Source organism: Emys orbicularis, chromosome 1, assembly GCF_028017835.1.
Source record: "Emys orbicularis isolate rEmyOrb1 chromosome 1, rEmyOrb1.hap1, whole genome shotgun sequence".
Lineage (NCBI taxonomy): Eukaryota > Metazoa > Chordata > Testudines > Emydidae > Emys > Emys orbicularis.
Genome location: NC_088683.1, coordinates 318,137,716 through 318,163,503, shown reverse-complemented (window position 1 = coordinate 318,163,503; position 25,788 = coordinate 318,137,716). Strand labels below are relative to the sequence as shown.

At 38.8% G+C, this 25,788-nt stretch overlaps 1 protein-coding gene across 2 annotated transcripts in view; it reads right to left on the bottom strand.

Annotated features, from left to right (window-relative positions):
- Positions 1 to 5,850: 5,850 nt before the first annotated feature.
- Positions 5,851 to 25,788, bottom strand: part of DCLK1 (doublecortin like kinase 1) — a 363,242-nt gene continuing 343,304 nt past the window's right edge. The window contains exons 15-17 of one of the 2 annotated variants that reach the window (XM_065408375.1): positions 20,894 to 21,007; positions 15,791 to 15,864; positions 5,958 to 6,015 (exon numbers count right to left, since the gene is read on the bottom strand). In XM_065408375.1, the coding sequence (XP_065264447.1) occupies positions 5,958 to 6,015; positions 15,791 to 15,864; positions 20,894 to 21,007 (246 nt within the window). Of the gene's footprint in view, positions 6,016 to 15,790; positions 15,865 to 20,893; positions 21,008 to 25,788 lie in introns of both variants that reach the window. The other variant, XM_065408366.1, reaches the window with a different exon arrangement.

The window sequence follows — 25,788 nt, the reverse complement described above, 5'->3', positions numbered from 1 at the left end:
ATCCAAAGATACTAAACATGGGCTGTTCAAGTAAAAATACAAATTTATAAAAATGTGTACATAAAAGGTCCTTCTGGAAATTTTGTTTTCCCAAATGGAGCTGGTATGGTCTAGAATTGGGAATTTATAAAAAATGTTTATTATGGAATTTTTTAAAATACCTATTTTCCCCAATAGCCCATATCTAACACTATTGCTAATAGCTACAGGAGTTCTCTTTTAGCTTATATAGGAGACAGCTGTGTTTTGGGATCTAAAAGAACGTGCGTGCGTGTGTGTGAGAAAGAGAGAGAGATTAACTGCACCCCTTGGCAAATGTAAATTTGTTTCTGATTAGTGCTTGAGCAGTGAGATTACCTGTTGCACATGGATTTATTGCAAATCAGAGTGTGTATATTCAATTTTTAAAACAGTCTTTTGATAACCTCCACAGTTCTGAGCTCCTGAGGATCCAGTCCTAATGTTATTATGATAAGTTTGTCATTTAAGTGACAATGGGCCCAATTCTTCTGCTTACACCTGTTTTACATTGGTGTAACTCCATTTTCTTCTACGGAGCAAGTCCTAAATGTGAGAGGAGAATCAAGTTGTATGAGTTCATATGCTCCACAGAAATTCTACAAAATCCACATTCAGCATTTGATGTATTGAGTAACTCACGCTATTGGTAATGGAAATTACACTTAATTCTCTGCCATTGCAGGAACCTCTGGTACTGGTGCACCTTGGTTCCTCCCATTCTCTCCCTGTGGCATGTAATAATTGAGTATCCTCTGGGCTGTAATACTGTAGTCTAATTTTGGTTGTTTGGTTTAGTGTGTGGGTGCTGGGTGTTGGTGGTTGCCGGTGGTATGCAGGAAGTCAGATTAGATGACCTCTGGCCTTAAACTGTACGATTCCATCAGCACACAGCAGGGAGAATACACACTATTACCATGTGAACTTGAAATACCTATTTTTTTTTGTTGCAATAAAATTGCTGGAATAGCCCCTCTCTCAACAACGGAGTTTTCTTACTGGTTTTCGAAGCACCCAAAAGTTTTGATCTGTCAACGTTGTAGTCCAAGCCTGTGAAACTTGTGTGAAAACCATGCCATGTTTGAATTACCCACACAAAAATGGCCCGAAGCAAGCTCCCCTTTTTTTGTACATACTTCTAGGACATAAATGTCAAAAGGGCCAAGCCGATTTCCCTCATATTTTAGGAGAAGAATCACTCTGGGATGAGGAATCATGTGCCACATATCCGCCCGAAGCATATTTTTACGATCAAACTAAAAACCATTGAGATGAGGAGTTTAGAATGGAAATACTAACACAGCCTTAGTCATGACAGTGCTAGAGGGCACTGCAATAACATTAGGAAACCTCTCCCTGCCCACAATTTAAACTAAATACAGGGGATGCCATTTGCTAATGTGTACCATGGGGCAGCAAATAACAGTGATTTAATGCACTTGACCTGTGGCATTGCGACCTCCTGAACCAATTTTTCTTTAAAAAGAAAGAAAGAAATGAAATATGCCTCAGAGGGTAAAGGATTGCAATCTAGCTCATATATATATATATATATATTTCAATTTCAACAGTACCTGACGAGCCTCAGTGCTACAACACTATTATATGTAAGCACTCCACTTAATACAGAACCACCAAGCTTTTTGAGTAATTTATTCACAGGTTTGGCTTTGCTTATTGTAGTATGCACCACATTTAAATTAGATGAGGGCTACTGTAAAGCAATAACATTTTCAATGACTGGAGTCTCACTTTCCCCTGTAACAGTCTGAAGCAAATTAATGTATTGGTTGATCATCAACAAGTAAACAGTTTCTGCTACAATGTCAAGAAAAAAAGTGTGTTCATTCATATGAACAGTTCTCATCTACAAAGATTTACACAATGCATGTAATGAGTTCGCTTTTCCCTAACGAGTACACTACCAAACTGAAAAGCTGGTTCTTAGGACTCTCTTGAAATTACAATATTGTTTCTTTACCAAAAAGAAAGACAGTCTCAGTCACCTATGCCACCATTGTAAGCTCTATATTAAGTACTTAAAAAAAATCTTGAATCACTTGTGGAATTAATAAAATTTATAACTACAGACTTACACTGCATTAATGATACATATTATTCCTGTGATAAATTAAACTAAAAATAAGATTAATTTGGTTATAGAAATTCCTTGAACAACAACACTTAAATTATTTTAAACTTTAAATTTTCCAAGAATTTTCTGAAAAATTAGCAAACACTGGCTAAAAAAGCAAAGCAGTTTGGATACACCAATGTAATCAGCATGCCTTGTGCTTTTCTGTTAACCCTCTGAGTACAATTATAATATCCTGGATCTTTTTGTAGATAAATGCTAATAAGATTATATCTAATGGGGTTGCTGATTTCCCTTTTCACATGATCAATCACATTCTAAATTTATTCAGCACAATACTCAAAATGCACAAAGATGGGAAGGGCACCATCACATATGAGTATTGCATTTACCATAAAGTTAGTTTACTGCAGGTAAACTCACCAGAAGAGACAGTCAGTTAGCAACATGCATAAAAAATAATGAAGTGGTGCATTTACAGTCTGTAAATACAATGCATATTTTCTTTTTTATTTTAGTTTAATGTTTAGCACCAATATAATGTGTAAAGTGAAGCTATTGGATGGTTTACAGTAAAATGACTACTATGCCATATGCTCTCATATTAGATTTTTAAGTGTATTCATATTAGAAACTGTCTGTTAGCCCCAATCTGTTCAGTTTCCTTGACTAAAGTTTAGATATTCTAAGGGTCCCACCTTCTGGTCTCAGTTACACCCAGGAACTTAGTGGGGTTACAAAGGTGTAAATAGAGGCAAAATTTGGCCTTGTATTTCTTTGGCAAACAAGCATCAACCATTAACTATTTGAAACCTTAATTTTATAATCCTGATACCCCTCTTTTAAAACTGTTAAAATATTCCGATAGTTTTTCTTGAAACCATGAAAAGGCCCCATTCAACAATTTGGTGCACATTCTTGAAGGGGCCTAAAGAATATAACTGTAAAATGTTATAGGAGTTATGTCAGTAAAACATGAGCCAAAGATCAGAAATTTGCAAGGGATGAGTGGAAATTTCAGAGGCTGGGTTATTTTTATATATGTTTTAAGTGGTACAATATGGTATACAATGGAGCCAAACATCTTATTTTAATGATAGCCCTGGAGTCTAAAATAAAAGCAAAGGTGATAGGAAGATCTCAAATGACACTACACATTCATGAGATGAAGCATTTGTTTCATACCAGTTTTTTCCCCAACTCCTCTATTTAATTAAGAAGAACGAACTTTGTCCTTGTTCCTTTGAAACTGCCAACGTTTTGCTGATAGTCAAAAAAGCACGTGTTATTAATGGACACTTCTGATTGCCATATAAATATCTTTATATTTGCATCGAGTCACATCTGTTCTAAAGGGAAGGCTGTATTATAATGTGAGGGGCTATATAAGCTGCTGTAAGTCGGTATTGACTTCAATGGAGCTACACTGAGTTACACAAGCTGAGGACCTAGCTCTGAATATTGATTCACTGTGGCCCAAATCCTACCCACTCTTTCACCAGAGTAGAGGACACTTATGTAATGCAATTGCTCTGGTACTGCTGCACAATGGGGTGACACTAAGATGATTCCATACCTACCATGAAATCTCTTTGTGCAGTGACTCTTTAGGGGTGGTTGTGCAAGGTCAGATGATCTGCCACTATATAGCTCTTCCACCCTCTCCCCTGACCTTGACAAGGGAGGCAAAATAGCCAGGAAGCACACTCCAAACTCTGAAGTTTAGTTGTGCTGTAGCTACGTATCCCATTACCCCTATGGAGTTCCCCAGAAACCTGCTGAGTTTTTCTGCTTGGGGCACAATTAATTTTATACTTTAACCAGTGTTCCTCTGTTAATTATGCTTCAGTTGCCAATAAAGGCCTCAATCCTGTAATCTGACTGAGATCCTTATACTTGTGTGCTGCATCCCACTAAAGTCAATGGGGCTATGCAGAGCCATTGGGGACCTCCCCCACAATCAAATGGATAGATTGAAACCAAAGAACTCTAATCAATGTTTTCCATCACTTGAATGAAAACTCGTGAAATGAGGTTCCCTTGGTTCAAAATGTGTTAAATGTTTGAAATATAAAAACCTTACACTGGACAGAAGGAGAGATGGGCACAATCTAAAGAGAGTAGAGAAGAGAAAGGAATTGACCTAAACTATTTACACACATGCCTTTCAGTGAATCTTTTGAGATTTCAGAAAAAGATGGCACCTGGCTACTCCAATGACTGGTACTTTAGGAACGCAAATCAATAGTAGGATGGATCCTACAAGACCCTCACCTTCAGAATTCTCATGGTTTTCCATGGGAGTTCTGTGAGCACAGCCCCAAAATGTAAAACCAACATGTGAAACATCAAAGTTAATATTTTCTGCTCAGGTCTTATATTTATTTATAATTTTGAACATCAAAATTTGGAAATGTGTCATTTTTCACTCAACTAGTGCCACTTTTGTGAGAATATGGGACTGTTTTCACTCAAATGATCCTATTTGAAGCAAAAGTTTATGAAGTATAACTTCTCTGTGAATTGGCTTTTCTTTGTACAAGGATGAAATGAAATGCTATCACACTGACTCGAGGTTTAACACCCCGCATGTGTGTTTTTCACACACACACCCTCTGTATATAATAGCACAGATCCGCTAGATGAATAGTTTTTAGTTTTTCCACTCTAAGACAAAATTCTCATTGATGTCAATGAGGACAGCAGGATTTCACCCAAAGGCTTTTCTTAAATGTTAACATGCCAGGTATTTCCCCCAATTTATAAATAATGTAACTATTGTAAGGGTAATTCTCTTTCCTTTAATGTTGGATTTTTCATCTCTCTCTCTTAAAAGTCTCTCTCCTGGTAGTAATCACAGTGTATCTATGAAAAAACATGATTGTGTTGAGAGGAGTATTCCCTCTTCAAAATCCCAATGCTCCAGAGAAACTAATTGCTCTCCCCCATCTGTACATCCTTGTGTGTGGGGCAAGGGAAAGTTTTAGAATTAGATCTTTACATACCAAAGCATGATAGAATGTGCCCTTCACCCACTTCTCATGACTCTGCCACTACTACACGACAGCTGCTACCAGCCAATAATGTGGAAGCAACAATTTTGATGGTATTGTCACGTCACCTTAGGTAGATTGTTATGAGGCAATCCTACCACCAATTTTCCACTTGTCCTGTATGGCACCTACCAATAATGGTCAGCCCTCTGTGGTAGAATATCATAGAAGTTTAGAATACGCTGCTCTAAAACAAGATTTTTAAAAAACCCCATTTGCAATCTCTCAAATAGAGTAGCATTTGGATATTGTTTTGGCCAGAACACTGGGAAAAGAACTAAGGAGATGGGGGGAAAGATATGTGCATATAAGTCAATAAAGCCCTAGTGTGGGCCATCAAGGTTAAAGATTATTATGCACTCAGAGGTTTAACATGTGCTAAAATTACAAACTGCAGGTCCTAGCATGACTGATGAAAACATTCATTGCTCTTATCTTAAAAAAATGCAAAATAGTCTTAACCCTTTGAGGATCATATTAGCAGCAAGTCACAATCTAGACAGAGCACAAGTATCATTTCAGTCAGTTAGGAAATTATTATTACAAAGATACTGTAAACACCCTTTTCTGTTCCATCATTCGAGCATTAGTGCTAGATAGATCAGATGTAACCGTTTCACACAGGTTTGGAGGATTTTCAGAATCTCAAAGGGTTAAGCCAAGACTTTGAGCAAAAGTGTTTTATTAAAAGGGTGAGTTAGGTGAGCGAACAGTCTCGGATGAACTTGGTGAATAGTCTTCTGATTCAGAGTTGAGTTCAGGTGGAGCTTGCTGAGTCTTATAACGTCCCCTCACATCCTGGTTGCGTCTTCGTCGGAAAACCTGCCTCTCCTTATCAAGAGCGGTGGTCTGGCAGGGGCATAAAATGAGAATAAATGAAATTAGGCTGTGTGTGAAATGCAAAGCTAATGAAAAACATGCATTTGTATGTGGGCCTGCAAATACCAGGGATAATAAATGTTCAGGCCAAATTAAACCTGTTCTGTTTCACTCGGTTTTGAAAGGTTTAGCCCACAACATAGCTAAACTTTTAAAAAAGTGCATTTCCCAAAACTTAAGCAGCAACATGACATCAAGCATATATAGTACCATAGATATGGATGCCATATGTTCAACTTCTGGATGCTATTAATTTCATAGAGTAATAAATTCAGATTTCAAGCCAAATACCAGCTGACCCCCTTCCCCCTTCCTTCTCAAAGTATAAACCTTTTCCTACAGGCAAGGTATAGATATAGGATTGTCTGTTCGATTTGACCTAATGAAGGTTGATACTCATTCACCAATGTTCAAATCAGTGAGATTGTCTAACAAGGATGTATTGTGATGAAGTTGTCAGCTAAGAAAGAAAGGTAACAAAGAAGCTAACTCAGCTCTTTAAAAGCTCCTCATGCTAAACCATTTGAGTCTTTGCTGTTGGAAAGAACACTGATGAGCTCTTGTTGAAGACTGCATTCAATCTGATCACCTTGCCTAAAAGATAGTCTAGACTAAGCCCCAACTAAGTAAAGTCCACACTAATTTTATATAAAATGATTATTTTTTCCAAAGGTGTCTCAATATACTTGGCCAAATCCTCCCTCCCCCAATATATTTCCTGCTGCTGCTCAAGATTTATGCTGTAATGAGACTGATGTCACTCACAGACAAGTTTCTCATTTTGCTTGATCTTGCAGTGAAGTCAATGGGAGTTTTGCCATTGACTCCAATGGAGCCAGGATTTCACCCATAATCTTGAACATAGGATATTATTCTGTAGCCACTGAAATTACTGTGATGTTACAAATTCAACATTATGGTCTTGATTCAGGAAAGCACTTCAACACATTGAACTGCTTTCCTAAAGGGGGATGCTTTCCTAAATCAGGGTCCATGACTCCACTGCCAGGGCAAAACGGAAAAGATGGACTGTTAATGAGAAAGCCCTTAAAATGTACATAAATATCTGATCTCTAGCGGAGAGGCAAAGATAATATGGAATATATGTAGAAATGGAATGGATTTAAATCTTAAGTCTCATATATTAGAAAGTTTTTCCCTAGCATATGTGTCACCCTTTAAATGAATGCAGCCAAGAGGTTATTCTGCTTCAGAGGGTTTATTGTTTTCTCTTGGGAGATACATGACCGTTTTTCCTCTTGAAAATTTACCAGTTATACTGTGAGCCTCATCAGAGAACAGAGATACATTTATAGCTAGACTATTTTTGAGAACAAAATGAAAACTAAATCCATCACAGTGGTGCAGAATAGCATTATAGCAATCCATGCTCAAATAATGCAATCAAAGTTCAAAAATGATGTAATAAAGACAGAAAGATGGACAGAGTACAGAGCTACTATAGCAAATGGATTTAGTTAGGCTGAATTGCTGAACTATTATTTTTATATCAAGAACCTATACAGCACTATTACAAAGAAGTAAAAATAATTAACTTTGATAAATTCATCCTTGTACTTTAAATAATAATTGTTATAAAATACAACACTTATTGTCTGCTGGAGATTTCTTTGTTTACTACTAATCTTTTGTTTAAGAAATTTAATTAGTATTTTTCAGTATCTTGGACATTTCTTAGCCTTAAACCAACTGGATTTATTATGTTTTCATGTGAAATAGATGAATATCTGGATCATTTACACACAGTGAATATACTGCATACAGTATATAATTCTGCATGAAAATTGAAAAGAATGGGATATATTATCATTCTATGACATACAGATTTCCATTTACAAGACATTTTTGTGCTTTCAGGATATAGGAGTTTATTTAAAGGTTATACCACAACATGTCACCCTGCAATTAATCCTGAAGTAATAGATACTCTTGAATAAAACACACTAGTTTATTTTGAAGTCTAATCCAGTGTTATTGTCTTTTTAAAAAAGGACAAAATTATAAAACCACCTAAAATGTTCTGCCGTCAGATAACTAAGCATCATGACATTTATTGCGTTTAAAGTCATCTTGGTGTATAATGGAAAATCCAACAGCCTACTCTGTTGTCATTGTTAAGGGACCTTTGGGGGCCATTTTATTTAAAATACACAAATACATTAACTGGTGCTTTTAGTTTCATAGGATAAAACATTCAGAGGTGTAAAAAAGCTATTATGTCACATAGCCCAACCCCCTACTAATGTAGGATTATTCCCTAGACCACATTTTTAGCATTTGTGTCCAGTATAACATTTCACTGTTGGAAAGCTTTTCCTGATATTCAGTCCAAAATCACCCTTGGATTTCATCTCATTGCTTCTAATTTATCAGGGCTTGTCTGTAGCTTTATGGCATTATGTGTTTTCACTCCCTGTTGGAGAGACACCAAGAATCTTTTTACCCACCCAAAAGACTCATTAGAGAAATGTATAAGGTGAGAAAGAGACAAGTAGGGGGAATCCTTATCAATATACAGTTGAAGTGAAAATACAACATAATATGTTTCATTCTCCAGCCTTTCACGTGTTGTAATCATAGCCTGGACTGTCTCTGCTTCTCTCAATGGATTCAATCTTGAGAGCTACTGAGTATTCCCAACTCCCACTTAAGTCGCAGGATTGGGCCAATGCTGCCCTGCGTGTGGATTACATACTTTGAATTTATGGTTTCTATAACTGCACAAATAATCTCATTAAAATGCATTCTGGGCACATTTTAATTTTCATTCAATGTATAGATTCATATTCATAGATTCAAAGCCCAGAAGGGACCATTGTGATCATCTACTCTGACCTGAGCAACACAAGCCATAGAATTCCCCCAAAATAATTCTAGAGCATCTCTCTTAGAAAAACATCCAATCTTCATTTAAAAATGGTCAGTAACGGAGAAGCCACTATAACCCTTGGCAAGTTTTTCTAATGTTTAATTACTCTGACTGTTAAAAATTATGTTTTATTTATGAGGCCACAATTATATCTCTCCTCTGAAGAAGTTCAGCATGCAACAGATAATTCTGTGGAATGTGGGGAAATGGTTGTGTACATTGTAGAAATAAAAGAATGCATGTTTTTACTTATTGTACCTTGTCTCACCTAGGGGCATATTCTAAAAAATGGTTAATTTGTGATCCAAATCGGCAACCTCTTTGGAGCGAAGACCTCTTAAATGCATTGCCTGGATGCTCAGCAAATATAGTATTGCTTTAATAGATTTATTATTTCATCTGCTATTCAGCTGGAAGGTTCACTGGTGCAGGAACTGGTCCGTTATGGATTTTCAGGGCATTTCTACTTTAAGCTATTCTTTCAATAAATAATAAGAGGATCCGAAGTACACTCATGCCTCACAGGGCTGCAAATCCCAGATTTTCATTACCATATTTTAGCATTTTTTTCTCAGCTTGAGGTGAGAGAGTGAGAACTTTGAGGACCAGACTATATAGGTGGTAACCAAATGTAACTATAGTTATTTAGTTAAGATATGTAGCCGTCCTCATACAATCCATCTGAGGAAATGTAAAGCTACTTATCCAATAGTAGGTAAGTGGATTGCCTTCAATAGTTTGGTGCTGATCGGTCTGCAGCATCCTTTGCTAAGCACTAATGTATTTTGTATCAACATTAGTACTCCTGATACCCAGTACCATATGGCCAACAAGCTATTCTTGTGAATAAAAATTATGTATTTTGAAGCAACAGAGACATATTTTATAGTCATTGTTCCTGTCATACTAATATGGGGCATTTACCATTTCTCCAAGATTTATCATGTGTGATTTCTTTTCCTGATTTCTAACTGGTAATGTTGCAGCACTCCCGAATCACACGCAAGTTTTTCTCCATGGCTAATATTGAACGTGGTGCGTCTGGATAGGTGCTTACTACTACATCTGCTTTTAAATATGTGCTGGATTTGCAATGGGAAGAATCCATTTTAGCTGTTAGGTCATATTTTCTGTCAGTCAGTAATTACTGGATTTAAGTAACTGTATTTTATTAATGCGAACAGTGACTGTTTTTCTTTTCTCTTCTCTTAATTTATTGTTAGCCACCAAAAAAAAAATTCTTCATTTCATTAATAAAAGAACATTATTGTGCATTTTGCCTCTTAGTCCATCCATTATTCATACTAGCTAGGAGACTGAACTGGAGATGCAGCTGTTCACGCATTAGTCTAAGAAACCCTTTCCTTCTCTCACTGTCCATCTGCAGGGAAATATTTGCAATTTGCTTGCCATTTTGGAGATACTTTGTTAGCACATGGAATTAAATTGACATTACTGAAATATTGACATTTTCCTCCTTTTTTATTATTTTAAAAACATATATTTAGATGTTCCCAGCTGGGTAATTTATTCTATTTTTATAAGGTTCTGTTTGATGACCTCAATATGTTGTGATGTGTTACAGTAGATTTTATTAATGGTAAAAATGACCACTAATGCAGCAATAGTAGCAGCTCTACAGTGTTAGGACAAGAGGTCTTGCATATGTTTCTTCACAGGCTTCTCAGGTATATACACAACCTCCCCTACACCAACCCCCCCCCCCAAAAAAACAGTTTCATTTACATTTCATACTGTACTGGTACATAAGAAAAGGACAAGTATAGTACATGCATGACCACTGGATTCACAATTCTGTATTTCAGTTTATGTTTATTATTTAACATCTCTGTTCTTAGGGATATGACTTCTCAGCTGGTTTAAATTACATGTGTATGAAACTTAGTTCAAAGCTGTTTGCATGGGTGCAATTTTATTTATAATTTGTAATTCAGTTGTGGTTTTCTTAGTCACAGAGGAGCAGAGAGATTTTAAATGATTGAGATATTTGGCAGGGTCAAATTTACAGAAGGGCTTCATTCTTTGAAAAAAGTAAATTTTACAGATAAAGTAGGATTGCCCACCAGCTTGCCCCTTGTGCAGTCACTTACATCCAGGGCCAGTGCAACCCATTAGGTGACCTAGGTGGTCGCCTAGGGCGCTAGCATTTGGGGGGGCGGCATTTTGGGTCCTTCAGCAGCGGCCGGATCTTCGGCCGCCCCAGTCGTCATCAGCATTTAGGTGGAGGGAGCTGGGGCAGGGGGATGTGGGGAGGGCCGCCTGCAGCAAGGGGGGGGGGCACACAGGGGAACCGCTCCCCGTCCCAGCTCACCTCTGCTCCGCCTCCTCCCCTGAGCACGCCGCCTCACTCTGCTTCTCTCCCTCCCAGGCTTGCGGTGCCAAACAGCTGATTGGCGCGGCAAGCCTGGGAGGCGGGAGAAGTGGAGCAGCGACGGCGTGCTCGGGGAGGAGGCGGAGCAGAGGTGAGCTGGGGCGGGGAGCTGCCGCAAGGCTCCCCGGGCCGGGGGGAACTACCGCGGGGGGGGCGCCTCAGGGTGGAAGGGGGGAGCTGCCGCGGGGGGGGGGGCGCCTCAGGGCTGGGGGGATGGGGAGCTGCCGCGGGGCAGGCGCCTTAGTGCGGGGAGCTGCCACAGGGCTGGGGGGGGGGGGGGCGCAAGGTAGAAATTTCATCTAGGGCATGAAACATCCTTGCACCCTCCCTGCTTACATCTGTACAAAGGGCGTATAACATATAAATTCAGTATTTTGACTTTGTAGCAGTTTGGACAGGTGTAGATGACTAGATGCAGGTGTAGGTACTAGATGCAATGGAGACTCAGGTCCAGTATGAACAGAGTGGGATTTTGGAATTTGAAATGAGTTATTCAGCTTGAAAAAAATGCAGCTACTGCGAGCATCATATTTTTAAAAGTCAATGATTACATGAATTCAGTGTTGTTAGGATGCTACAATTTCATTACAAAATCAATGGATAAGCCCAATGCAGTTGCCTCTGTCATTATATGATAAATATTTTAATGACTTTCCCACACATTTTCCTGATATCATATTAGCTCCACTGGAGTTTATAGAATGTCAGTGGACATATCACCATTAAAAACGAAGTAACTCTAGGTACACCTGTTCTAGGGTATTCTTAATATTCTGATTTCAACTCTCAAAAGCCAGAAGATTCAAACAACACTATCAACAATAGGTTAAAAAATGTATAGATTCAGACATAAAGCTGCAAGAGTAGAGAAATTCAATTGACCTTCTCTTGCTAAATTATGCAAAGTACTGAAGTCAAAATGGACTTCCGTCAAGGGGCTCAAGTAATATATTGCAACATTGCAACACTAGAGCCAATGGCCATTCCCTCTTAATATTCTGACTTAAATCCATGAAGATCAGCAAACTCACCAAACACTCCCAGGTTGTTAAGATCCTCAATTAAATAAACCCTAAACAGAGATTTTTATAACAGGGCAAGAAACCTGTCAGGTTTGTTTGTTTGTTTGTTTTTGTCAATGAACATCCAATAGTTGATAACTTGCAATAAATGTACATTTTATTTTTGGCTTTTTAGAAAAGGAGCTCATTGAAGAGCACCGAGTGCTGCTATAAAACAACATCTCTGCATACAGAGCACTGTAGGTGTTCACAGATCTGCTCTGCCAGAGTGCTCATCTATAATTGCAGAGAAAAGAGTGTGTCATTGGGAGTACATATCCTACAATAATATATGCAGCTTTTAAAACTTATATCACATTTGGGGCTTAAACAATTTACATGATCTAACTTTATTTTTATTTAGGCTTCTTTTACTGAACGAGTTTATCGTATTTTTTCTGTTATTTTTATACACAAAACACTGTGTAATATTTTTTCCAGTCATTATGCACAATACGCTGCAATTGTTACTTCAAGAAAAGATTTTTAAGTGTACTACTTCATCTCAATGTGAAAATATTTTCAGGAAACAAAGCCACTACATTTAAAATACTGCAGGTGCTCTTTATGGCAACAAAGGAAGAATAGCACGCTCTGAGGGGGTAAAGTTAGCATTCAAAAGCAGAATTAGGAATCTTGAGCACATTAGGGAGGGACACATTTAGACTACAGTAAGGAAATGGTTTTCTGGTTTATTGAAAGTACAAACATTGTCATTGTTGGAGGAGAATCTGAGAAACTAGAGGATCAAATAAGAAAAGGATCAGTGGTTAAGAGAAGAAATCAAGAGTTCAATTATGAAAGCACGTATGAGCATTACATCTCTCTTTTGATCCGTCTTTATATATTGGCCATATTTGTGATCACAGATGAGTTTTCAAGGCCTGTAGCAAATGAACTGTTGTATAAGAGTGAAGGGATGAACCCTGTATGTATTATCTTTAAGAATTTGCAAAGTTCTATGAATAGTATAAACAATCACTAAGTGAAAATAGTTTTACTATTTATATTAAAATGTTGGTCACTACAGTGGTTATTTGAATGCTCCTGTTTCTATGGAGATGAAAGACGAAGCATTTGCAATCAATGCAGATAACGTGTATATAATAGTGTTGGTTCTGGGACTATCAGGTATTATAACATTTCCTAATTAAGCATATATGTCTATGAGTTTTAGCACCACTTTACCAATTTGGTTTTACACACTGGGTGCACTGTTTAGAACATCACTAATTATAAACATTGTTACTGCCCCCAGCTGGAAAAGAAGCAGTTTATGTATGAATAAGAGAGATTATCACCCGTCTGCTCCAGCCCATTATTCAAGGATATGTCACTTTGTATGCTGATGGAAGCCATTACTAGCGTTTTAGTCAAATGGCCTTTTTTATATTGTTTATTTATTTACCTATTTGCTGGATTGGAGTCTTCCCCAAAGCCCCCAGATGTACGGTTTGTTTTAAAACCTGGGCTACATAGTTAAACTGAGTCAAGGCCAGTCAGATTAGAAACATTTCACTATTTTATCACAAATTCCTCGCTCTAGAAGTTTGTGCTCTCTGATGCTGGGTGGAGACTTTTTTCATTTAAATAGAGACCTACATGACAAATAGAAACACAATGATTCTGTCTTTGTATAAAAGAAAAAAACAGTATAAGTAAAAGAGCTGTGCAGGCACATCATAGATAGTGATGCTAGTCAGAACAAAACGTTTTAGCCCTTTGACAAATTCTATTTGATTCAAAATATAATCTTTCCTCAATGAGCAAAATGAAAAAGTTATGATAAGACTTCTCTAGCCTACACTTTGCTAAACCTCCCACTTATAATCCACAGAACATACCAGTGATTCCCTCCATTTCTCAATAAAGTGCAGATGCCATAGTGCGGGTCTCACTAGGATATTATTTTTACAAAATACACAACATTTTATTTACTAGGATACTCTGAAGCATTCTGTCAATTGAGAAAATAGATGACTAAAGTACACTCCGTGATTTGTAGAAGATTCAATAAGTCCCAATCACAAAATATTAATTAGTGTACTGCACAAACCAGTACAAATTTGAGCACCTGTATGGAAACTATTTCTCAGTTAGTCACCATAACCAGCATCTATATGGGGTACCTGGACTCACTTTTTGCTTCTCAACTGAACAGTACGTCAGGGAAGAAGAGCTGCTTTTCTCCTCCATGTCCATTTCAAAATCTATTGAATTTTCATAGGCATATTTTTGGTGTGTTCGGGGGACTGGTAACTTTTGTGGAAACTGTGCTGTAGTCTGATTCATGCAATCAGTGAAATGATATGAGGGACAGATTTCTACATTACTGTAAACATTACCATTTTGCTAATGAAGTTAATTCGTAGAATTGTTCCATACACAGAACAGGCTTCCCCTCCATCCCCCCCATGAAAAGCATTTATCTGGGCTTGAACAACCACAGTGTTTGCAAAAATATTCACTAGGGACTCATTTTATCTTTCCAGCTATCACAAGTCAAACCCTGGGAGCAATAAGGGGACAATAGCCAGCAAATAAACACTTGATGAAAATACCAGGGACACCTGACTGATTGAGGCGGTATGGGCCTGACATCAGCAATCAGCAGAATCCCTCTTTTCACCCATTCAGAAATCGCCACCCCAGCCAAGGTACCATTTGATCGTACAGGTCAAGTCAACTAATAACAACCCTGACACAGTTACGCAATGTAGTAAAATATTAAAAACAGATTCATGCAATATTGTTAAAAAAATAAAAAACTACAAGGAGTTTTAAAAATAAAAAGAGAACAAAAATAAATGTGCATAGTTAGAAAACACAAGCTTACCAGCACATACAATGCATTATATTTCAGTAAACTTTGGAGAGCTTCTAAGTACTATGTTAGGTAAATGCATTGTTGAATCTAAGGTAAGGATTGTGTTTGATGGGTTCAAAATGACAGTATATAGTTCCACATCTCATACAGAAGAGAAAAAAAATATGCTGAGACCTTGTTGCTGTTCCAGGTGTTTAAAAACAGAAGTGCACAGGAAGCAGATGCCTTAACCAGCAATATGGGAGGGGGGGGAGAGAGGGGCGGAGAGAGGAGGCGAATTGCTGCAGCATATCCAGTAGATTTTCTATATACACTGTCCTTTTAACTATAAGGAAAATTGAAACTGAGCATGTGCGATGAAGAGAAAGCTGGCAATGTCAGTGTGAATAATGGGTGAAAAAAGGGGAATGAAGGGGTGTGGCATCTCAATCAAGATTAAAATGAAACTGATAAAGCAGCATATGGACTGGATAACAAATCAAAAAGCATGTTTATCCACTGAAGGAACTGGTTAATGGAGACTGCCAGCACGTTGCCATGGAAACACTGACTGTTGGAGCTGCACCATCTCATACCTTATCCAATACATTCCTGGTTGTTGGTAGTAGTCCAAAGACCCTGATCTCTTGATGGTAAACCCGTGGTCCAGCTGAGCAGAGAGAAATGGGGCACCTCAGTGGATCGATATTATGCTAAAGAATTAAGACTCCAGACCAAGCTGTTCCTTATTTAGTGCATATTGACTGTTTTCAGTTTCACAAGGCACTTATCTAACATCCTGAATCTATGCACTGGAGACAAAAAGTAAGAAAAAGAATAAAAGAAAAAAAGAAACTAGCCCTATCTTGCTATATTAGAAGCCATTTTATTTAAACTGATATGGAGTTTGCGAAATAAGTAACTTAATGCATTATGCATTCATTTAAAAGTCTAACAAATATCCTGTTATCTCCAAATATAGAAGTGCCCCTTTAAGTTGCACATAATGGTAATGAAAAAATATTTTTTGCAATTAAACAGAGGTTTAATAATTTTTTAAAAACACAGTGTTAGCCATCACAAGAAGCAGGCTACACAGACTATATGAGGCTTAAATTAGACTACTTCATAATTATGGCATGTGTAAAGATTAAAAGAATCCAGTTTGGATTTTGTTTGTTTGTTTTCTTTAAGTGTTAGCCTTGAAGAGGAGGACTTCTCAAGTTCATGAACAGCATTGCATTGTTTATCATTTCACCTTACATCTCAGGCTTAAAAAGATAATGGTAGAAAACTGTGATGTAAAATCTTCGCTAAATTGCACCAATTAAAGTCAAAATGGAAAATGAACTTAGTATTGTAAAAAAAAAAATCTGGTAAAGTGTGTGCTTAAAAATATAACTTTAAGTTGTATATATTGTTCTAAATTGAGTTTATCATTAGCAGGGGAATGTGCATAGAAAAGAAAGAAAGTGTGTTATTTTCTCTAACCTTTTTACACTGCACTAACATGTATTTGGAATAGCCTTTAACAGAGGATTAGATACAATTTTAGGGGGTAAAACTTGAAAGAGAGACACTCTGCCCAGTTTAATCGGAAGAATTTGATAACTTTCACATTTTGCCCTACAAAAGGAAAGGCCATTGTGTGTTTCATTAAGACTATGGCATATTGGTGCAATACTCATGATAGTTATAAATTCTAAATTGAGAAAGGCCGGTTAACATGTCTCTAAGTACCAGTTATTTAAACTGTAGTTAGCATCTAACTGTAAATTTAACTTACACTTTCAATACAGACATAAAGAGAAATATTTAATAATTTATTCTGTTTTCTTAAATCAATGCATGTTTCATCTTATTTAGAATTATTTAAAGGACACTTCCTGTTCAAAAGATGAGGACCTTGTACCTACACTTCATTTTTCATTGAGTTTCAGTAGATTGATCTACTATTGCCATCTGCTGGCAGCCTATTATACTGCATCTCAAGTACACAAAAGACAAGGTTTTTTAAAAATTGAAATAAAAAGTATTGCACTAAAATATTACAACTAACAGAATGCTGTTACAAGTGTTTTAGGAAGGGATTTATTCTTTGAATTTTGAAATGTTACATCTATCTAAGCAGAAGTCAAACAATATTTTAGTTACCATGAAGACTATAGGCTAAGAAAAACAGGTTATAAATAATAATTATAGAACAACAACAGATATGAAGTGACATTTTAAGTCATAGGTTCTTCCTCAAACAGAGCAAAACTAATAGACTAAAGCTGTTTTCTCTTCCCCACATCTTAAGAAAAGCCCACTGTTAAAATGTCACTTTTAATTTTATTTTATAATCACTAGAATGCATTTTAAATACCTCACTCCCTCCTTCCCCCCACCCCATGATAAAGCAGCACCAATTTGGTTTCCACAGATGACCGAGGCTGTCTGCGACAGGCAGAATGCTGCAGACAGAGGAATTGGTTACCATCTCTAGACACATTGGCAGACCATCAGCTGTCAGAACAGCTTTTTTCTTTCTTTATGCTACATGGTTCCCGTGAGCCTCAAGCTGGGATTTACTCCCATAGCCAAGTCAGGGACCTCACACAACCTTAACATAATGTTATCATTAGTCTTTTCTTCTGTCTTAATAATGCCAAAAAAACAAGCACAAAAGTGACAACATACAAGCAAAGCTTTAACATTCCAGACATGAACAAAAATTGAACTATGCTCAGTTAATAGAATGTATTGCAATATATCTTTGAATATTAAAGCATTTTTAAAAATTGATTTCTATTTCCTCTTGATTATTTCAGACAAAGAGTATCATTACAAACCCATAGGGTACTGACACAGAGTATTGTTTTTTTAAAAAAAACCTCTTTCAAAACATCTGTTTTTATTTGAGAAATAATTACCAGCTCTCTTCTTTAGTGGCTGGAGACATTATAACTAAGCAGTCAAGTCATTAATTTAAAATATTCAAAGGAAAGAGTGTGATGACATCCTTGGAGAATTCAACAAAAATTCTAGTGCTAAACTTTAAACAGATTATTTAATAAATGCTTGCTATTAAACATGCATTTTACATTTTTTAGTGAAATGTTAGATTTATATACAAGAAAAATGCAGTCATGGAACTTCAAAATTAAATATTTTGGTCATATCTGCTTTAGGGCCCTAATCCTGCAAATACTTATGCACATGATTAACTTTATGACAGTAGTAAAGTTTAAGAATATGAGTGAGTGTTTGTAGGATTGGAACCTGGATGAACAGATACTATTCTTACTGGGGATTATATAACCAAAGCAAATGTATGCCTCAGCAAAATGGGGTCAATACAATATATTTGGATATTACTGAAGAAATCAACAGCCTACTAAAAGTGTTTTATATAAATAAATAAAATACACCTACAGATGACTCTGACCTAACAACAAACAAACTAGGGGTGCAATTCCCCCCAGCCCAACTGACCTGCACAAATCCTTATTAATTTAAGCCCCACATTAAAGGTTTGATACATAGAGCCCTGTGTGGGACCCCCATACAGTGGTGAATTTTACCCTAAGGGCATATGTATAATAAAGAATATCACTATAAAGTTGAATTGAGAACTAAATACAGTATTTTAGCTATCCCTTTACATAATTTACAGTATACACATATATCGGCACCAAAAAAACAGATTTTTTAAAAAATGGTTAAGATATACTTATTGTACATTTTTAGTGCTGAACAATATGTTCCAGCATTTGGGGAGCATATGCTTTGTAAATTATAAATTTAGAACAGCTTTAGCTAATAAGCTTTATATCAATATTACCTGGCATTGTATAAGTAAAAAAGGAGATTCCTGAAAGTAAAATTTTAACGACAATCCCATGCCAAACTTGTATTACATTTGTTTTTAAATGCAGGCACATTGGTTAAAGGTTTTGCTTTGGGTTTTATTTATTCTGTTTATTAAGACGTGCATTATGCATAGTATATAAAACGGCTTTTTATATTTAAATCAGCACTTGCCAGCCTGCCTTAAAATTTACTCATGCACTACAGATGTTTGTAGTCCCCCAATTTTAGGAAAGTTACTGAAAGAAGTTAGTTAATTAAGCCACTTTCTGGATTTTATAACAATATTTTTAAAATACTGCTAGTTTAGAGGCAGAACTCCTGAATTAACCACACCAAGGTGTGGTATCCACTCAGAAAGATGCTCTCATTAAATGTACTTATTTAAATTCTAACACATTATCAAATTCAGTGAGGTTTTTTTGCTTTTGTTTTATTTATTTCTATAGTGTTTGTCAATGGAAGGATTCACTTCACCAATGCCTTTTTCATTACTAAAATGTCAAATTGCTGTAAACAATCCATTTCCAGACCAACTGGGACAAATAAAAACATTTTAAAAATTAAAAGAGGAAGGGGGTAGGGGAAGCATCGTTTCTATCTTTTAAGCTTTGAAAGCCTTGCAAAGAGGAACTGAGCAGTACTTCTTATGGACAAGCGTGCTGGCAATCCATTTGAAAAGAACACAGTTTGAACTAAGCTGTTCAGAACATACCTGCATTTCATATGAGCAATGGGTACAGAGTATGTGATGTTTTACTTGTGGGAGAGTTACTGTGGTATTATTGCTTGAAAATGAAAATAAAAAAAGCTGACTGTATGTTAGCTGATGGCATAGAAAGTTGAAAATCTAAGAAAAGCATGAAGGACAATTTTGTTTCCGTGTTGAGGTAGTTTTTATTTAAAAAAAAAAAAAAAGTGAGAGAGGCACAGCTTGAAATGTTAAATACTTAGTAACTTCTGAGAAAGTATCCATTTTGCTGCACAAACAGTTCACACCTGTGAGCCAGATTGTGCCTGTTGAGCTGAGTTTATTTCATGCTGATTTAACTCACCATTGGAGGGGCCGAGCTGAGGAACATGAAAGTGGAAACAGTACGAGACAGTGTACATGTGCAGTCACACCATCTGCAATTTATGGAAGCTGGGAACAAACACTGTGTAATCTGATATGGGAATGGTTATGTTCAATGTGTCACTGATTTTTTGGTGACTTTATCTGGAGAATTAACATTACCATGAGTAATAATAAAAAAAAAAAAAAAAAAAAAAAGCTTTAAAGCACAGGCAGATGTATTAAAAATAAGGAAAGGATGTGAATGTGGATAAAACAGATAGTTACTGTTCAATGGTACTAGCATAAATAATCTAATAAAATTCTGAATATCGTGTGTGTGTGTGTGTGTGTGTGTGTGTGTGTGTGTGTGTGTGTGTGTGAGAGAGAGAGAGAGAGAGAGAGACAGACACGATCATCTTGGAGGAAAAATACAAATTTGTGTGAGGCATACTATACTGCATGTACTTATAACACTTAGCTGGACTTGGTTGAGATGGTCTCACAAGCTCCATTACTTTCAGACAATATCTAGATTGTAACTATAGTATGCAGCACAACTAAATCTCTACCCGGTTTAATCTCTGCTTGAAAGGATGCAGCTAGCAATTGTGTGTAGTGTGGTATGCAACACTCGTGCATAACTGCATCTGAAATGGTTACACTAATTTCAACTACACGGGCAACACTTTACGTAGCGGAGCCCTTGCTGTCTTTTGGTGTCATCGTCTGAATATAGACTGTTTTGTGGGAACTTTTTAAAATGTTATAGCTATGTATTTCAGATGCTTACTGTTATGACAGAAACTCCAGCTGCTGTGCTGTTGGGTTTAGGCCCTGTATTGAAATGCTTCTTTATCTTCCCAGCTACTGAAAGCTGATGCTCATTCTCTGGAAGGCCATCATCCTGCAAAAAAAAGAAACACAAGTTTATAGAGAAAATGCAAAATAAGGGAGAATGCTCTTTTTGCAGGATTGTGAGGTGATCCTGGAGGAACCTGCGGATGTAAAAAGTTTAATAAAAAAAAGTTTTTTCTTGAGATTCGTTTAATTCAATGTCATCTTCTCCATGAATCTACCTAAGGTATTTATAAGGAAACTTGTTATCATGGAACAGCCCCATTTCTCTTCTCAGCTTTAGCTAATAGCTCTCTTTCAAACTTTTATAAACGTTCGCATTTCTTAACTGCCAGTTTATGGTAATTTGTTAGGTCCATAAAATGTCACAATAAGTGAATCTCAGATTGATCCTTTGTTCTGTTAATACATTTCAATCAATTAAAAGTGAAGACAACAATACTAGTTAAAAGGTCATTAGCGTTAAAAAGAGAAGCCCAGTTTCTCCGATATGCAGCAAGGAAATTGTTCTTGTGAGAGAATAAGTGTGCTCCAAAGTCCTCCCAAAAGCCTTGTGGAGCTCCATTTTCAGATATGTGAGATTTGGTTGAATAAAATTTTATGCTTTAACCAAGGGAAAAAGTGCTCAAACAACATGCAGGCTGTCACGGAGTCTGGTCTATGCCCCAGCCTGCAATCAGTCTCTCTGGAGTGACCCCTTAGTGGGCAGGCCCCAAGGACACACATAGTTCCAACAGGGGCAGGCCTGTGGCCTCCAAGACTGGGCCTTCGGCACCAACAATTCCTGTCTGTCTCCATGGCTCTCTGCAGTGAATCCAGCCAAGCCAGAGTCCTGCGGGAGGCTGATACTGTGCCCCTCAGGACGCAATGCTCTCAGGGCATACTTACAATGACACAGGAAGCCTTTTCAAAGCAAGTCACCTGGCACACGTAATCTTATAGTGCTTAGGTTAGCACAGAGAGGCAGAAATTACGCTATAGTACATGCCAAGCCAGAACCATGATGAGCCAGCCAAGCTGAAATAAACTCCATCTCTGGCTCCCGCCCCCATCCATTTTTTGTATCCCCAGGTCTGGGCTCCTGAGTCCCTCTAAAAAGGGCTGCCCTTCTTCCCATCACCTGACACCTTGTTCTCCAACTCAGTTCACAAGTCCTGCCTGCTGGGGTGTGCCGCTGTCGGGTGTTGATGTTTCAGAGGTATCTCTTGCTAGATGCTAAGTTGATTTGGGTTCCGTTTGAGACAGTTATTTAATGAGCCAGCCCCCAGACAGCCAGGTGACACCCATACCTCCTGCACTCTTTTAGCAGGGGTCAAACTTTTTTTTTACAATGCAAAGTAGAGAGGGAAACTGAGGCACACATAGGATTAATAAAAATATTCCAGAAAATTCTCACTCCATCTAATCAGGGATGCATTTTTAAGGTTCACAGGGTTTGATCCAAGCATGACCAGTGGTATTCACTAAATACTAACCTGGGAGCAGACTCCTTATAAAGTCTAGAAGGAGATTCCCCTGGCTAGTTCCAATGACTCCTGACCCAGCTATCGGATAATCCCATCAAATGGATAGATGCCTGATTGATGGCTTCTGTTACAATCACTGATTGTGATATTATCACATTTAGCCTATGGCTAAATGAAGTCACAATCCACAGAAAGCTCCAGCCTTCCCTCAGGGAGGTCAAGACCTCAATGGAGGCCTACAGTTCTTCCTTGCACTACACAATATCTTCCTATGCAGCTGTGGGGGACACAGGGGTAAAGAAACGTGGGCTCCAGCCAGGAAAAACAGATAATGTTTGAGTCAGTTGTGGCCTTGTCTTCACTAAAAAAGCATGTTCTTAACTTGAGTTAAAATCCTAGTGATAGGGTGACCAGACAGCAAATGTGAAAAATTGGGACGGGGGTGGGGGGTAATAGGAGCCTATATAAGAAAAAGACCCAAAAATCGGGACTGTCCCTATAAAATCGTGACATCTGGTCACCCTACCTAGTGACGACAAGGAAGTTTGTTTTCACAAAAGTTAGCAGTTCAAGTTAAAGACCAAATTAAGAACACGCCTTTTTTAAGGTAGTGAAGACCAGTCCTTTGTAACTGACCCAAAGGGTGGGGCCAGATAGACCATTTTAAGAGCAATGCCAAGAACAGTTTGTGACGGGTTGGATCACAGAAACCCCCTTGGGAGCTGCCACCCAATGTGCCAAGACTACTCCTGCTTCTGTTTTCCCTGGAGACCCCCCTCCTCCCTCCTATGCAAAGTCCAGCTCCAAGATGGAGTTTTGGAGACACCTGGGCAAGTCACATGCCCCTGCATGACTCAGTCTTTACAGGCCGATGCCATTGTCCACATGGTATCTTGCATGTCTCCAGGAAGACTTCTTATGTGGATTGGAGCATTCCAAGATGCATTGTTCCCCAAGTGTTTCCTGATCAGGTACTTAACCTGGCGAATTCCTTCCTAAGGAAGCTGACCAAATGCCTCCCGAAGCTTACTTAGAAACCAAGCAAGCATACAGCCCATATTCTTAACCTCAAGTAGAAAATGATATATATATGTACAAATAGGATGAATAGATATAGTAGACCATAACCTTTACGGAGATATGTTACCTGGCACAGGCAGCACAAAACATATTCCAGTTATGTCATACATACATTTATAAGCACCCCCTCCCCATAAAGCCTTATGGGGTACGCCGTCACACCCTCCCCCTGAACTTACTGCCAGAGACTTGGACACTGTCCATGGCGGAGGCAGTACCTGGAAAATTTCTGTTTGTTTTTGGTCACACTCCCTTTCAGTACCTTGAAACCATATGATGTCACTTCTAGGGGTCCTAGCCCGCTTTGGGGTTCCTGGTCCCCAGATGCTTGCAAACAGGTAGGGATGTAGTATTGCTAACAGAATGCAGGCAGCAATATCCGTTAAAGTGGAGGTGTCTTGGCATTTAGCCACCAATACCATGAGGCGGTGTGCCTCAGTTTCCCCTTCTACACAGCAGCATGGGCCTGTTAGGCTTTTGCTGCTTTTTACAGGTATGGGCTGTAAAGTAACATGCTGGTGGGGCTGTCTTCTTACCATCCCCAGCATGTATAACAGCTTCTTTCACAAATTAGGTATGTTCCACATCTTTAAAGGGTTTACCACTAGTGTGAATTTTTTTATTTTATTTCATAGGTGAATTAGCCAAAGACACAAGGTTAACAGCAAATCTACGGTGGACAGGCTTTGTTCACTCAATTTGACTTGTTTAGCCCCTATTGCATTTTCCCAGTTCTCTGTGCCCTCTGGTAGACACTCTGATGCCGATTCTTCTGCCTCTTTGGGGAAGACTTCTAGTTCGGGCATGTGCTTGGGTCTTTGGCCCGGAAAGGGTGTACTACGACCATGCTTGCCCTCGGCCCCTCCCTCTGGAGTTTCTCTGGGCTGGGCCCCACTCCCTTGTGAAGTTCCTCCCATGCAGAGATTTCCCCCCCCCTGTCTTGGAGAGAGAGTTTTATCTCTTGCAAGTGTAGCAAGAACAACATCTTTTCCTGGGGTGCTCTGGACCCCTTTGGGCACCCCACTTTCTGTTTCCAAGGGGTCAGCTGAATGGACCCCCTCATTCCGGAGACCTGACCCCCAGGTTTCCCTTGAAACCTGATCCACAGGAGAGGGGACTGGCCTTTCGAATGCGGGCTTTTCACCCTCCTCCTGGGAAAGCCCCTCCCTACCAAAGGTAGGTGGACTCTCTGGCCCCCCCTGACCTTCCATTTGGGCTTCCCTCTTTGGGCTCCCCTCTGGGTCCGACACTCTTGTGTCCCCCAAAAGGGAAGGTGATCCTGCCCCAGCTGTGGACTCGCAGCTACCAGCCACGACCCACCTCTTACTGGCCAGCAAAATCCCCCCCCTTTCACTCGGGTTGGGCTGGCACCCAGCTACAGAGTCCTTGGGGCCTGTTCCCACCGCAGCGGTCCCCAGGACCCCAACTTCCACCTGTGGGACACACGCCTCTGTGCACCCCAGGGCAGGCCCGGCCCCCTGCTGACCTGCAACTTTTTGGCAGTCAGCAGCTGTGGTGGCCTCCTTGCTACAAGGTGGTACATCCCCCTCCCCCGGGGAGATGATTACGGGACAGGAGCTAGCTTTATCCAGCTCCTCCCTCTTGAACTTCCCGGGAGCCCCAGGGCTATAGGAACTGGCTACAACCAGCCCTGCCCCCGAAGCTGCATCCTTTACTTCTGCAGAGGAATCTAAGAGACGCTTTCCTATTTCCCCAGCAGTTCCTGTGCCTTCACCCCCCCCTCTGGGGCTTTTAGCACAAGATTCCTTCTCACTGCTAACCAACCCTGGGACAGATTCTGCCACACTAAAGAAATCATTCCCCAGTAGAAATGGTGCAAAATTGTGTGCCACCGTTGCAACAGTCAGCTTAGCCTGCAAATCCTGAGTTTGCATGTGTACTTTAGCTAAAGGTGCAAGGACTTTGTAACCCCCTACCAGCTCTAATTCTGCCATTTTACCTGGCAACAAATCCTTTTCCTGGATCAGGTCCCTCCTGACCACAGAAATCTCAGCACCCGTGTCCCTTAATCCAAGAAGCATTTGACCATTTAATTTAACAGCATGCATATGTTCATTGCTTGGTTGTGTGGAAGCAAGCTTTACAAATCCTGTGTGGAAAGAGGCCACAGCCTGGCTCTGAGAAGCCACAGCTTCATGTGTTACTTGTTGCCTGTTTCCACTTAGCAAGGGACACTTATTCCTCAGGTGCTCAGTGGACTTACAATGATAGCACCTCTTGGGCTCCTCTCCTTGCACAGGAAATTTGGGACGAGTACCAGGGG